Here is a 16,697-nt window from a genome sequence, read left to right on the forward strand (position 1 = left end):
ACAAATTAATCATAGAGACAAATTCTTAAAATAACTTAAAACTTAATTCAGTTTATGTAATATTTAGAATCTGATCATAAAAGCAGAGCCAACAGGAAACAACTTCATTTGGAGGATGATGAATCTCTGGAATTCTTTTCTAAGACACTCAAAATCGAGAGATTTTTTTATGCTAAAAAAATGTAACACGAATGGAAAATAATTTTGACATAGAAATTCACTTAGGATCTTATAGAATGGCAGATTTCATGGGTCCTGTGGCACCCATGCTCCTATTTCTTAAGTTATGATAAAGCAGTTATAAAATTGTCTTTTTGTAGTTAAAATTGAAGAAAGGGAAGTTATTGATGATTGAAGTTGCTAAGAATGCAATCGACTCTTTTAATTGGAAAATAATCAGTACGTAAAACATACAAAGCATTTCAACTTTAAATAAATCCATTATTTATACAATATCTGAATACATAAAATGTACAATTGATGGTAACAGAACAGTGTATTGTAGAAGCACACCATTAGCAAAATGTTGTTCATTTCAGTAAGTTATCTATAAGTGATGTAAAGTGAGTAGATTTCAGAAATGGAAAAAACAAAAAGTCTTAAGTATGTTAACACAACTAAACAAATCAACAAGACTCACAACAATCCCACAGACCACAGAATTGCAGCCCAGAGTGAAAGCACCAAAACGTATTCTATAAAATATACATGTAGCACAAGCTAAATGCACAGATTATATATCAGAATTTTAAGAAGTCAATTTGTATTCCTGCCACAGAAAATTCAGGTTTGTTGGTTTTGTGTAAAATCCAAGGTAGGAAGAACTGGTTATCCAAAGGGACAGTACAGACAAGATCCAAAGTCCTGCAGGAACTTGGAAGGAGAGGAAATTCTAAGTGGAAACCAGTCCTCTGATGTATTTGTAAAAATCAGTAAGATATACTCAACAGATGTAACACACCAAACAAAAGGTGAGAGAATGCAACTGACATGTTAGGACACAAGTACACTTGCCACATGTCACTCGGTAACTATAAATGTCTCTTGTAACAAAAATACATTAAAGTGGACAGTTCACAAAAAGTGAATGGACTCAGAATGGTTTTAAAAAAAACTCTTTAGATTAAATAGAAACCTGTAGTTCAGTAATAAATTCAAGAAAATAAATCGCATTTCAGCTGATTTTAGTTAAGGCAACAGTATTTGCAGGACTGAACCCACCTCTTTAAGTCCTGCTGCCTATTGCTTCTTGAATATTCCATGCTAAACCTGTGCCAAGACTCTGAAAATAGTGCAATGAGCTTTGAGAGCAAACCACCTTGACACATTGGGGTTAACAATGCTGTTCCCTCCAGTACGATGTTAAGGCAGCCATAGATTTGATTTTATTCGAAAGGTTGGTCTTTGAACTCACTAGTAATTGAGGCAAGCCAATGGGGTCATTATGGTACCTGCAAGTGCAATGATCATTAATGCACATTCTGAGGCCCCAAACAGAACCAGTACTAGTGAATATCATCACTCCTCATGTGCCCCAGTAGCACTATCTAAATTGTAACAACTGATTCTAAACCTAATAAGCTGAAACACATCAATGTTTTTTTAAAATCGACAACCAGATCATTTTATCAGGGGCAGGGGGCAAGGAGGGGGAGGGGTGGGGAGGGTTAAAATAATCCATATGTTTATTAGGTGTACACACAGAAACAGACTTCACAGAGATGAGTCCACACATGAAAGCAAACCTTGGAACCTTGCACCATGTACAAGAGTACAGTGCTAACACACTACCAGCTAGACAAACTGAAAGAGTACAGTGCCTCTTCAACTGACAAGAGTCTAGCACTTTGAATATAGCAACACTTCTCCAATCGTCCATCAGTAAACTGGTAAATGGTTAATACTGACTCATTTTATATTATTTTCACTGCAACAAGCAGCATTACACACAGCAGTCTCTTACTCATTCAATTTGCAGAAGTGAGCTCTGGCACTATTCAGCATTTTAAACCAAGGATTCCATAAGCAAAGAAAACTCTGCAATAACGATGTCAGACTACTTCATAATAGTAGTATTCAAAGGCTGAAACTGATGCTGCTTTTATTAGGGCAACTAGTGAATTACTGCATACTTTTGTGAACAAGCATTTTTAAAAAAGTTATTACCCAATTGCTTAAAAAGTGCCTATAAATTATTACAGCATCTTGGAGCCCTTTCAGCAACAAGGCAATTGAGGGTGATGAGGAGCAGTAAACTACACAGATCATGTTCAGTTATTGCTCACTAATTATCTGTAACGCGGTAGTCTGTAGAAGTTTGTCCTGACATTTCCACATTTGTAGCCTCTGGAACTAAATGCAATGTTTCTTCAGCCAGACCCTCTTTTCTTCTTCTTTCCATTTCCCACTCTACAAAAGTGTCAAACAGGCTTGGCCAAGCTTCATCTTCGCTGTAGTTTGTTAGATCGGGACCTATCACCTGAATAAAATTTAAGAACATATTCCACGTGTCTCGAGAGATTCCCTTTATTCCAGGCGGGTTCTCAGTTAAGAAGCTCAGCCACTGGTCCAATATGAAAGGTACGTTCTGTGTGAACACCAGTTTCCAGAGGGCAACGGCTATTTCCCTCCGTAGTGATCGCTGGCCTTCCTCAGAGTCTAGTCCAAATTGAAATGTAAACCGATACAAATCTTTGAACTTGTCCTCAACTTTGGCTTCATTCATAAGGCTTGGGAATCTGGCACGGATCCCTTCAATACTGTCTGCATTTAATGCTTTACATCCATCAACAAATTCTTTCCTATAGGGGCCAGATCAGAAGAAAATAAACAGTTAGAATCACATTAGCAGACACCACACAAAGCAATGTTTTCAAGATAATCTTTAGATAAGTCAACAATACACTTCTACTATATAAGCAAGCTCCTTATTTTATACATTACTAAGTAATAAACTGATAAAAATCACATCAGAGAACCTTACCCAGTAAACATAGATATTTCATCAGCCAAATTCTTGTAATAAAACAACAATTTACAATTAAAGTACGTTTAGTATTCTGAACACACCCCAGTTGATATACGACCAATGACTTTCCAATGGACTCAATTATAAAGTAAGTAAATCTCAAGTTTTGTATCAATTACAACTCATACAGACTAGTCTACATTACTTTTTCTCCCCGAGAACTTCTATGGTTTCCACTTTTATGTCAAAATTATCAAAATAAATCATTTGGTAAACTATTAAGCATTCCTACCAATAAGGTATGAATTTGCATGTTCTGTCTGTGATGAGGTGAGTCCCCACACTCCACATCTCTACGATGTACGGCTGGTAGTTTCACTAACAATTATAAATTATTCCTGGGTAGGTGGGTAGAAGGAAAATCGGTGGGGTGGGGGGGGGGGAGGAAATCAATGCATGTTTATGAGAGAATAGATTACATGAAAACAGGTGCAAGAATGGAACTGATGGGATTGTTCTGAGAGTAAACTAACTAATGGGCCGAATGGCCTCGTTTACATAACTTGGAAACAACCTTCCAAAGTCCTGTTTAGGAACTGCTCCTATGAGTGTAAAATTAAACAGAAACATTCATAAGAAAGAACAACCAGGAAATTATAGCCTTAAAATCTCGTGTCAGGAAATGGCTAGTTTATAATTAAGGCCAGAGTGGCTAGACACTGAAAATGTTTAGCCAATCAGAGAAAGCTGACATGAAATTGTTAACTGTAGATAATTTCTGAATCAGATTGAATCACTGTCAGGGATGACTGAAGTAGGAGACTGTCGTGTGGCCTAAGACTTATACTTGTGAGGACTTTGAGAAGGATAAAGTCACCAACAGATATTAGTTAAACTGAAGTTCACAATATTCATTACAAATTAATGACGAGCAGCCAGAATCAAGACAGTAGAGGAACTGGATAAGCAGCTTTCAATCATCCAATGTGAACTTGCTGGTTAACTCCTGTAGGAAATTATTAATTTAGAATTTTAGACAACAGCAGTACCATTGAGTACTTGCCACTTGAAGGTCTAGACAGCCTAAGATTCACAGTACAGACCTGGATTTAAGGAAACTTCAATGAATTATTGAAGAATCTTGTGAGTAACTGAAAGCTCAAAGTAACCAAGTCTGGCCCTTTAGAGTAGAAAATGTTTTTTTTTAATTATTCATCACCTAAATTTTATTTACTGTTACTACACAAGAATGTTACAAAATTTATTAGAAGATGATGCCAGATAAAACCATATTGGGCATCATTATTTCCAAGTGTAGTAGCTTCAATTTTGGGTAGCAAGGAGAATCCACGTGCAATGGTAGAACCATGAACAGAGAGCAAAGCAGAGTAAAGAAAGGAAGTGGCTGAATTCCTACTGTTTACACTTTTGACTTTACTGTCTCAACTTACCTGTCATTTTTCACAATTATTTCTTCCTAAATTCTCATTGTCAAAAAATGTAAAAGTAGATGGAGCACCAAAACACTGTTACCTCACATTGCCTTTTCAAATGATCTAGTGTTACTCCCTCTGAAGATATTATCGATCATTATGAAGAATAGTCCAGCACAGAAGCAGGCCTTTCAGCCCACGATGCCTGTGCTTAATATGAAGCCAAATTAAACCAAATATCTTCTGTCTGTAAATGTTCTATCTCCTTCTATCCCCTGCACAATCACCTGTCTATATAAAAACTTCTTAGATGGCTTTATTGCACCTGTTACACCACTACTCCTGGCAGTCCATTCCAGGCACCTACCATTCTCTATATACAGTATAACAAAAACCTTGTCTTGTACATCTCCTTTAAACTTTCCTCTTCCTCAATGTCCAAAGCTGAACTTATTTGAACATAGAGATGACCCAGACTCTCCCAACCTGCCTGCGCTCACCTTGGTTGCTACCTTCAGAAAATTCATGGAAACAATGCAGTGGGGTGTGGCTCTCCATTTCATGACTGCATGTACTCGGAATTTGGAAAATTGCATGACTGGCATCTGTTTACAAATGCATATTCCACACTGTTTTTCAAATGCTGGGATTCAAATGTAATAATTCAAATGTTCACAATTTCCCAGATTTAAGAGTAAGGGATTGGGGAAAAGAAACTGGAACCCCATCAATAATATTTTATTCCATTTTCATCCAAACAACTTCAAGGCAATGATTTGTCATTATGGAACTTTTAGCAAACACATGGCAAATATCCCAAGGCTATAATTCACAAGATTTCAAGTATGAAAAATAAATTACTTTACCATTTGCTTTGGTATCCTTGCTCAGCACCTGTTCAATCTTTTCAGCAGGATGGAACCTTACCGTTACTCTCATTTAGAACTGAACCAGTATAATTATCTTGTTATTTGATAAACTGAGGTAAACATCAAGGAATTATAGCATTTGCTCTCAATATCACCAGTGTTGATACAACCTTAAAATATTTTTGAAATAATTTTCAGATTTTATTCTGAGCTTACCTGGTAAACTTGCACATAGTCGCTGCTTGAAATTTCCACGCTAACAACAATACTATGAACTCAGTAGGATCCACAGAAAGGTCATTGCAAAACCACTCCATGCCTTCCTCTAAAATGGCATCCTCATGTGCATCTTTATACTTGCTAAACAATTCTTCAGCTCTCTTTAGTGAGAACTCATCACGATGTGAAAAGGATTCTTCTTTTTTACTGTCTCCAGAGTGAGCAAGTTGGGGCTGGGTCGATTCCAAAACAACATCAGTTTTCTTTGTTCCATTGGCAAGGATATCTCCAGAAGCTTTTGCACACATTGAGTTAATTTCTTCACCAGAGACAGCAGATTTCTTAATGTGGGATTTGCTACCAGATTCTTTATCTCCAGTTTTACTGCCCAGTGAGGAAGGAGGATTTTTACACTTGGTGACACACTGGCCCATGTTTCTTAACTGCAGCTCTAAAGCAGTCCCCTTCCAGTCACGCTCCCTCTCTGTGCCCGTTGCTCCATACACTTCAACTCTCCATCATGAATACTGTTTTAAAAACAAAATCATAACATTTCATTGATAATTTCACTGCTACACCAATGCAATATTTAACTTATAAAAATCTCTGAAATAAATTATAAGCTGGATACTATTGTTAAAAAATATTAAGGTCTAATTACTGGAATTTATCTTTAGACTCAATCCATGACTCCGATAGTTAATATTTTGCATTCAGAAACAATTCCAAATCATAAATAGTCAATTTTTAAAAATTGCTATATAAACAAAGTCTTTCTCAAACACGAGAAAATTTGCAGATGCTAGAAACCCAAGCAACACACACAAAATGCTGGAGGAACCCGGCAGGCCAGGCACCGTCCAGGAAAAAAGCACAGTCGACGCTTCAGGCTGAAACCTTCAGATCATTCAGTTACAACATACACGTCAGCAGACTTTATACAAATAGTAACTACATCTTGATTGTGAAGTGAAAAAAAGAGTATACTTGCTTCATTTTATTCTTTGATAAAATGCCTCTATTTATAAATTGCAGAACCTTCTCAACAAGTAATAGAATATCAACTAGTATATTGTTAACTACCAGTTAGGAATCAGTTACTTTACATGAAAGAGCTAATATGGTGGCTATTTTTCTGCTTTCAGCATAATGACAACAGAAGTTTTCACATCAATATGATAGAATCTGTTAAGTTTTGAACAGAGTAGGTCAGATACCAAACGAGCTACGAACTGTGGACACCCAAACGTCTTTGCCATGATTTTGCTACCACCCACCTATACTAATGGTAATTATAGTAGCCAATTAACCTCGTGCCTTTGGAATATGAGAGGTAACCAGATCACCCGGTAGAAATCTATATTATGTCAAGGAAAACTTAGATTTGTTCAGATTAACGTAAAAGGACAACAGAGAATGCAGAGATCACAACTCTCCACCACCCCAATTTCCTTTCTCTCCTGCAAAAAGTACAATCAAATCTCTCTCATCTACTCTAACAAGTGCAAAGAGCTCACAGTCTTCTTTGTAAAGATCATTTACTTCCGCATGCAACAATTTTCTGAGTAAATCAGACTGATTGAACACTGGCAAACTGAGTAAAAATTAAACTCATTCAGAAGGACACTAGGAGGAGGATCTTGCACTATATTTTTGGGTGAGGTTTATAAATTTTTGGGAATTGGACACAATTGTTTTTGATGACTCTCTCAAATTCCTAAAACAGAATCAGAGAGCTAGAAAATCCTGGTTTCTCTCTGGAAAGGAGATAAGAGTAATCAGATTAAAGTAAAACACATGATGCGAGGGAGCCTCGAGAAATGAAAAAGCACATCTATTAGCTGCAATGCTGAAGATTTGTGCTTTGAACTAATTATATCTCTAGCCCAGTACAGTATACCATGCAATTACTTAGTAATCTGTATTGTTGTTCAGCTATGCCCCAAAAACACGATTAAATCAATCCACCCAGTTACTGTCCCGTAAGTCTGCATTCAATCACCAAAATGTCAGTGGCAGAATTATTACATGCTACTTACTGACCAAGAATTTTCCCAGTGTTGTCCAGTTTGGATCAGCACAACTTCTTCATAACTTTGTTTCAAATAAATGAGTAAAATTCCAATGGAAACAATGACTCCCTTAAGCTTAAATCAATGTTTGATTTGTTTAGCAAACAAGGGACATTTTGTAAACTTTGAAGCTGATAGAAATCAGATGGAGACCTATGTACTTGCTGGAGTTTTATCTAAAACAAAAGGAAGATAATTGCATTTCTAAAGAACAATCATTTCACCCAAGGTAGAGTTCCTCAGGATTGTGATATACAATGAACCATATTCAGCAAATTATCAGATCAGAAATCAGATGTTAGACCATAAGGCCTAGGCACAGAATTAGGGTATTTGGTCCATCAAATCCACTCCATTTAATCATGACTGGTCTATTTTTTCCCCTCTTCAGCCCCACTCCCCGGCCTTCTCTCTGTCACGTTTGATGCCGTGTCCATTCAAAGACCTATCAATCTCTGCCTTAAATACACCCAATGACCTGGCCTCCACAGCTGCATGTGGCAACAAATTCCACAAATTCACCACCAATTGGCTGAAGAAATTTCTGCATATCTGTTTTAAATGGTTGTCCCTCGATCTTCAGGCTGTACCTGCTTGTCCTAGATTCCCCCACCATGGGAAACATCTTTTCCACATCCACTCTGTCTAGGCCTTTCAGTATTTGAAAGGTCTCAGTGAGATCTGCCCTCATCCTTCTAAATTCCAGTGAGTACAGGCCCAGAGCCATCAAACATTCCTCATATGATGCAAACAACAGGAATTCTGCAGATGCTGGAAATTCAAGCAACACACATAAAAGTTGCTGGTGAACGCAGCAGGCCAGGCAGCATCTCTAGGAAGAGGTGCAGTCGACGTTTCAGGCCGAGACCCTTTGTCAGGACGAATGGTCTCGGCCTGAAACGTCGACTGCACCTCTTCCTAGAGATGCTGCCTGGCCTGCTGTGTTCACCAGCAACTTTTATGTGTATTCCTCATATGATAACACTTTCATTCCTGGAATCATCAATGTGAACCTCCTCTGAACCCTCTCCAATGCCAGCATATCTTTTCTTAGAGAACCCAAAGCTGTTCACAATACTCAAGGTGAGGTCTCACCAATGCCTTATAAAGCCTCAGCATTACATCCCTGCTCTTGTATTCTAGACCGCTTGAAATGAATACTAACATTGCTTTTGCCTTCCTCACCATAAACACTACCTGCAAATTAACCTTTAGGGTGTTCTGCACAAGGACTCCAAAATCCCTTTGCATCTTGGATTTTTGCCCCATGTGGAAAATAGTCTGCATGTTTATTCCTACTTCCAAAGTATTTCACTTGGCACTTTCCTGCCCATTCTCCCCATCGGTCTTAAGTCCTTCTGCAGCCTGTTTCCTCAACACTACCTATCGTTCCACCAATCCTCATATCATCTGCAAACTTGGCAATAACGCCACCTCATCATCAAAATCACTGATATAAAGCATGAAAAGCAATCCCAACACCGACCCCTGCAAAACACCACTAGTCACTGGCAGTCAATGAGAAAAGGATCCTTTTATTCCCACTCACTGCCTCCTACCAATCAACCAATGCTCTAACCATGCCAGTAACTTTCCTTTAATACCATGGGCTCTTAACTTTGGTAAACAGCCTCACGTGTGGCACCTTGTCAAAGGCCTTCTGAAAGTCCAAATATACAACATCCACTACATCCCCTTTATCTATCCTACTTGCAATCTCCTCAAAGAATTCCAACAGGTTCATCAGGCAAGACTTCCCTTAAGGTAACCATGCTGACTTTGTCTCACCTTGCCCCATGTCACTAGGTACTCAAAAACCTCATCCTTAACAATTAACCCAACATCTTCCCAACCACTGACATCAAGCTAACTAGCCTATAATTTCCATTCTGCTGCCTTCCTCCTTTCTTAAAGAGTAGAGTGACATTTGAAATTTTCCAGTCCTCTGGTATCATGCAAGGGTCCAATGATTTTTGGAGGATTATTACTAATGCCTCCACAATCCCTACCGCCACCTCTTTCAGAAACCTAGGGTGACTTATGTAACCTTAGGTCATTCAGCCTTTTGAGCACCTTCTCCCTTGTAATAGTAACTGCACTCACTTCTCTTCCCTCACACCCTCACAGTCTTCCACAGTGAAGACTGATGCAAAATACCATTGAGTTCATCTGCCAGCTCCTCCACCCCCGTTATTATTTCTCTGGCCTCATTTATAACAGTCCTATATCCATCCTCATCTCTCTCTCTTTTTTTTTTAAAACACATACTTGAAAAAGCTTTTACTATCCACTTTGATATTCTTTGCTAGCTTGCTTTCACATTTAATCTTTTCCCTCCAATTGGAACTTCTAGTTGCTCTCTGTAGGTTTTTAAAAAAGGTTCCCAATCCTCTATCTTCCCACTATTTTTGGCTTTGTTGTATGCCCTCTCTTGCTTTTATATTTGCTTTGATTTTTCCTTGTCAGTCACGGTTATACCATTTTGCCATTTGAATATTTCTTTGTTTTTGGCATACATCCATCCTGCACCTTCCTCATTCCTTCCAGAAACTCACACCATTACTGCTCTGCTATCATCCCTGCCAGCATCTCCTTCCAATTTACTTTGGCCAATTCCCCTCTCATACCACTATAATTTCCCTTACTCCACTGAAATACAGTTATGTCAGACTTTACTTTTCCCTATCAAACTTCAAGTTGAACTCAATCATATTGTGATCACTGTCTCCTAAGGGTTCTTTTACCTTATGCTCCGTAATCGCCTCCGGATCATTACGTAACACCCAATCCAGTATAGCTGATCCCCCAGTAGGCTCAACACAAACTCCTCTAAAAAACCATCTTGTAGGCATTCAACAAACTCTCTCTCGAGATCCATTACCAACCTGATTTTCCCCAATCGGCTTGCATTTTAAAATCTCCCACGATTATCCCAACATTGCCCTTTTGACATGCCTTTTCTATTTCTCATTGTAATCTGTGGTCCACATCCCAGCTACTGTTAGGAGGTCTGTATATAACTTCCATATGGGTCCTTTGACCCTTGCAATTTCTTAACTCAACCCACAAAGATCCTATGTCACATCTTTCTACTGATTTGATGCCATTCTTTATCAGCACAGCCATGCCACTCCCTCTGCCTACCGTCCTATCCCTCCGATACAACATATAACCTTGGACATTTAGCTCCCAACTACAATCATCCTTCAGCCACAACTCTGTGATGGTCACAACATCATAGTTGACAATCTGTAATCGTGCAACAGGATTATCCACCTTATTTCTTATACTCCATGCATTGAGGTATCACACTTTGAGTACCGTATTTGCAATCCTTTCTTGATTCTGCATCCCTAGTGCACTGATACTCAACCTGCTGGCTGCAATTTTGTCCTATCAACAGCTTGCCATTCCTGACAATCTAACTGCACACTGCTTTTTACCATCTGTCCTATCCTGAGTCCCCTCATGCTGGTTCCCATGTGCCACCCCCCCCCCCCCGCCAAATTACTTTAAATCCACTCCATCAGCTCTAACAAACCTGCCTGTGAGAATATCAGTCCCCACTCAGGTTCAGGTGCAACCTTGTCACTTTTGTACAGGTCATAGCTCCCCCAGAAGAGATTCCAATGATCCAAGAACCTGAAGCACTGCCCCCGCCCCCGTTTCTTAGTCACGCATTTATCTGCCAAATTATTCTGCTTCTGCTCTCATTGGCACGTGGCACAGTTAGCAATTCAGAAATTACTACCCTGTAAGTCCTGCTCCCAGCTTTCTGCCTAGCTCTCTAAACTCTCTCCTCAGGACCTCTTTGTCTTTCCTGCCTATGTCATTGGTACCAATATGTACCAAGACACCTGGCTGCTCTCCATCCCCCTCTACAATGCTGTGGACATGATCCGAGACATCCCTGACCCTGGCAACTGGGAGGCAACATACCAGCTGGGTGTCCTGTTCACATCCACAGAGTCTCCTGTCTGTTCCTCTGATGATTGAGTCCCCTATCAATACCACTCCCCTCTTCCCCCTCTTAACTCTTCTGCACCACAGACCCATGCTTAGTGCCAGTAACCTGGTATCCGTGGCATTCACCTGGGAGGTCATCTCCCACAATAGTATCCAAAACGATATACTTATTATTGAGGGGAATGGTCACAGGGGTGCTCTGTGCTAACTGCCTATTCAAACTTCCACTACTCCACACTGTCACTCAGCTGCTCACCTCCTGCAACTTATGGGTGACTACTTTCCTGTAACTCCGATCAATTAGCTCACTTTCCCGTACAAGCCAATCCTGTACAATCACGTCCTATGATTGCTTAATGTTTATTTCTCTCCATAGTTCACCAGTACTGAGGCCATCAGTTGTTATCCGATTTATAGAGAAATCTTGGGGGTTCGTAGCTCTCTGAAAGTGGCCATGTAGGTAGTTAGGATGGTAGAGACGACATTTGGCATGTTTGCCTTCACTGATCAGGTCACTGAGTATAAGATTAAGGAAGTCTTGTTGCAACTATGTACAAAATCTTTGGTTGAGCCACACTCGGAGTATTGTGTGCAGTTTTGGTTACCCCATTACAGGCTTTGGAAAGGGTACCAAAGGTGTTTACTAGGATGCTGCCTGGATTAGAGGATATGAGTTATTAAGGAGAGGTTGGACAAACTTGAGTCACTTTCTCTGGAGTGTCAGAAGCTGAGGAGATACCCAATGGAAGTTTATTACTAGAAGCATAGATAGTGCAAACAATCTTCTTCCCAGGATAGAAATGTCACAAATAAGAGGACATGCATTTGACAGGAGGAAACAAGATGTGAGAGGCAAGTTGTTGTTGTTTTTTTTTTAAAAAAAAGAGCAAGGTAGATGCCTGGAATACTCTTCCAGGGGTAGTGCTGGAAGCAGTTATGATAGTGGCATGCAAGGCCCTTAAACAAACATATGAATGTGCAAAGATTGAAGGAATATGGTTCATGGCAGGCAAAAGAGATGTAGCTTAATTTGACATCATTTTCAAAATAGGCATTATGCGCTGAAGGGTCTGTTCCTATGCTGCAGTGTTCTACGCCGAGAGGCAGATGGGACTGCCTTGCTGAGCAACACAGTCAGATCAGACCGAGTTGGCCCAACCTGTATAACTATTTCTAATTTTAATGCAATAGGCAATTGTTAGCATAGACAATTTTCATTTATAAAGTGCTGATCAAGAATTACAAATCATCAAAATGCCAGATATTAAATAGCACAATGAATGCTTTACCACTGGCATTGCATTCTGGAGCTTCACAAAAGGAGCTGCTGACCACTTGATAAATTTATAGAACTAACTGTTCAGTACTCAGTTGTTAGGAAATGTGTTAAAATTTTATTAATTTATAAATAGGGCCTGAAACCTTGTGATTCCTGTATAGCCTATCCACTATGATTTGAGTTACCTTTACTGATAGCACAGAATATTGTAAATTCCCTTTTTAAATCACTTTATAAACAGACATATAAACATGTCATAGGAACCCACACTTGTACTCACAGAAATAGGTGCAAGAATTATGGATGATCTGTAACATAATCAATTCATGTCAACACAGGTAATGCTGCAAAACAGAAGTGGAAATTATTTTCTTCATTAAGAGAATAACACGTTAAAAGTGATCACATGCTATATCAGTGCATCACTTAAAAAGAACTCAATTAGGTAATGTCCATGACATTCAAATTGGCAACACGTGACAAAGATAAATACATATACTAAATGCATTCATCTGAAGAAATTACAGCTTTAATTGGGTCTGGTTGATATAGTTTCTCTACTTTTTACTCAGTGACCGACACAGTTTTGGCAATAGTATTCTTTGAAAGGGTCCCAATCTCTATTCTCATAATAAAAAGTTATATTTTAAGTTTTAAAATAAGGAGGTGCTCAGTTTTAATATACAGACAGAATCATGGCTATTTCAGGATTTTCTTTACAAGCATTTGGACAAATACTTGAGTCATCTCTTCACTATTTATGATTGAACTATTAATAGATGCATAAAATTGAAAATCATGAAAACTAGGTGATTTTCCTAAGCACTCTTTTGTTCCACTACAATTCATTTGTCTTAACATTACTTTCAATGATATAACAGTACATTTTAAACCTTCATCTTTACATAATGTTCCCATAAATTATCACATGCTGTCCAATTTCTAATCATGCTGATTTTGCAAAGCAAAATATTAGACTGACTGTGAGAAACAGTTTGTATTTTTCCTTTTGGGTGCTTAACACAATTAAGAAACTAAACTAGAGGAGCTCAGATATGCACAGCAATGCCACTCATTGTGCATCACAAACTCATAAACCTCTCCTGGGACCTTGTACTGCACCTGTAAAAGCAGATCTTCATAATATGTTGTCTGCTTCAACTTAAAGAGATTTGCCAGAACAGGGCTCAACTTAAGAAATCTGGAGCTGTTAGCCATTTCCTTGAGTAATATGCTTACCATATGTTGCAAATGTTGGATATTCTCTAATTGGCTTCTAATCCACTCTCTGCTGTCTGCTTATCACTAACTTCTCAATCTTTCCCTTGCTCCAACAGCTTAACAACTTCAAGCCCCACCAAAAGCCAACCTGAACACTCCCATCATGTTATTCCAGTAGAAGAACCTACTTCCAATTCCCCTCAATTCTTTAACCAACATTCAGGAGTTATAACACTTTCCAATAATCCCATCCTATCCTTTAGGTGCCAAAACCATGTAATAACTCTTCCTTGCAACTTCACAAGACCATACCCAAAACAGAGTCATCTTAGTTTCCCATTGCCTGCTCCACAGTGCTCAAGAAATGCTTTTGATAGTGGCAGGACTATTCAGAAGTGTACAAATCTTTAGACGGCAAGAACAACTGAATTTTGCCATGTTGAGCCTCAACATGACCAAGTTCTTGGCCCAAGTACTGTACCAGCATCAGAGCAATGTACTCAAATAGATGGTGTGAAAGTTATTACTGCAGAGTTAAAGGTGACATTTTATGACAAAGCCGAGAGTTCATCATACCAATAGTCATAGCTGCAGTATTCTGGTGCTTATATTTTTTTTTATTGACAGCCAACAGCCCAAAGCATCACTTACGTACTACATTAAGTTCCTTCCTGTTAAATTTAGCATCAGATTTTGATTTGTCAAATTAGTTCCTCAAGTCAATTAAGAAACTATATTTGGCATTGAACGAGCCTGGTGAGTTGCCAAAGTTGACATTTGGTATCAGATTTTCAGAACTGTAGCTACTTTCAGAGATGTTGGCCAAATGACAAGGGGAACAGAGGAATCTTTCCATTTGTTATACAACCTATTACAAACTTGTGACAATTAGAACAGATGCATTTGAAACTGTACCTAATCACTGTACAAAAAAAACCCCAATGCAAGTTTCCTTGTTGCCTATATCCCATCTTACGATTTTTTCCATTGTGAAGTATTACATTGTGGTGAAGGCAGACTACAGCTAAGACAGGGGGGTTTAAATTGTTTGAAGGGTGTGGACACTTACAAGTAAAACACAAAGAGATCACTCTGCCCTGCAGATCTATGCTAAATGAGATCCTCTTGCTCTTCTTCACTATTATATGAATCTCCTATTCTTTTCCCTTTCCTTCAAATATACTAAGGAACTCATGCATTATTCGCCAATGTTTCCTGAGTATGATATGTTGGTACTGAAACATGTGGCGACAGTTGCAGGCTGTCTCCAGCATATCCTTCGATTGTGCCATTTCTTAATGCAAACAATTGCATTTCACTCAATGTTGTTTTGACGTACATGTAATAAATACACAAATCTGAATGCACACCCTACCCCCTCCAACAATCCCAAATTCTACAAGCTGGGACCCGCCTGATTGGCTTGCCTCTAAATGTTACACTGTGCACCCCCACCCACTCCCGCACTCCCAACCTCAGATACAGCAACCAGCAGAAGAAGCTTAACTCCATTTAATCCAGCCAGCTCAGTAAATTTGTAATCAATTTCATTAGCAACATTAACTGTCTTTGGGGATTATTTATCAAATGACTTCATGGTTCCCACCCCACCCAGACAACAGAACTTGGAAATGGAAGATCAAGCCACATTGCAGGAGATAACCCAAGACTGAAATACTTTGTAAACCCAGAGAACTAAAAATCTTTGTACCATGAGGGAGGTGGTACAGGAGCCTGAAGACCCATAGTCAATGCTTCAAAAACAGCTTGTTTTCCACAATCAGATTTCTGAACAGTCCATGAGCACTAACTCATTATTCTTTTATTTGTGCGCTATTTTTGAAATTTATTCAGATTCATTTATCTTTCACACTTACATTGAACAAACTGTGAAATGCGTCATTTGCTGTAACAACCAACACAACCCAAGGAAATGCTGAGGGACTAACGTCTTTGCACTGCTGCTGCAAAACAACAAACTTCACGTCATAATTCTGAGGGCTGTAGCTGCTCAGTTTATGAATATATCCATAGCTGCAATTGCTCAATCTGTGGGCATGAGGGGAATCAATAAATACAAGGACTGGGCGTAAAAGCAGTCACCTTACAGAATGCACGAGTTGTCGTAGGAGGCTCTATTGCCAATTCCTATTTTGTATGCTTAACTAGCACTAAACATCCGATCATGTTTGTTCAGCATGATCTACACAAGTTAATGTTTTTTCAAATCAATTGAAAAACTTCAAAGCTTTCAATCCAATTATCCTCAACTATAAGCTCTAGTAATTTCCAAAAATCAAATGCTAGTCTAACTTGCTCCAAGTACTTTGCTTTCACACTCACATTTCTAAAATAGCATTATTTGGCAATATAAAAAGTGAGATATTTTCCATCATTTGATCTTGGGAATCCTCGTATTGCTTTGCTATTGGTTAATTAATGCTTGTAAATTTTAATGATTCCTAATTCAGGATATCTTCAATTTTCTCTGTAAATTCAGATGCAAAAGAGCCCAACAGTTTTATCAGAGGCTGACAAAACCACAGGACAAGGATGAGGGGAAAAGATACAAGAGGGATCTTCTTCAGCCAAAGCATCTGGAATGCACTATCTGAGATACAAATGAAGTTGCCTCACTGACAGCATTCATGCATCTACAAACCCCATTTC

General features: G+C 38.8%; 1 protein-coding gene across 4 annotated transcripts in view; it reads right to left on the minus strand.

The window, feature by feature from the left end:
* Window positions 1–1,645: 1,645 nt before the first annotated feature.
* dcun1d3 (defective in cullin neddylation 1 domain containing 3) overlaps window positions 1,646–16,697 on the minus strand; it is a 38,673-nt gene continuing 23,621 nt past the window's right edge. For 2 of the 4 annotated variants that reach the window (XM_072268866.1, XM_072268865.1), the window contains exons 2-4: window positions 13,087–13,150; window positions 5,487–6,016; window positions 1,646–2,801 (exon numbers count right to left, since the gene is read on the minus strand). In XM_072268866.1, the coding sequence (XP_072124967.1) occupies window positions 2,285–2,801; window positions 5,487–5,923 (954 nt within the window). In that variant the 5' untranslated portion in view covers window positions 5,924–6,016; window positions 13,087–13,150 and the 3' untranslated portion in view covers window positions 1,646–2,284. The remainder of the gene's footprint in view (window positions 2,802–5,486; window positions 6,017–13,086; window positions 13,151–16,697) is intronic. The other 2 variants (XM_072268867.1, XM_072268864.1) reach the window with 1 other exon arrangement.

The sequence above is a fragment of the Mobula birostris genome, chromosome 9, assembly GCF_030028105.1.
Source record: "Mobula birostris isolate sMobBir1 chromosome 9, sMobBir1.hap1, whole genome shotgun sequence".
NCBI classification, from domain to species: domain Eukaryota; kingdom Metazoa; phylum Chordata; class Chondrichthyes; order Myliobatiformes; family Myliobatidae; genus Mobula; species Mobula birostris.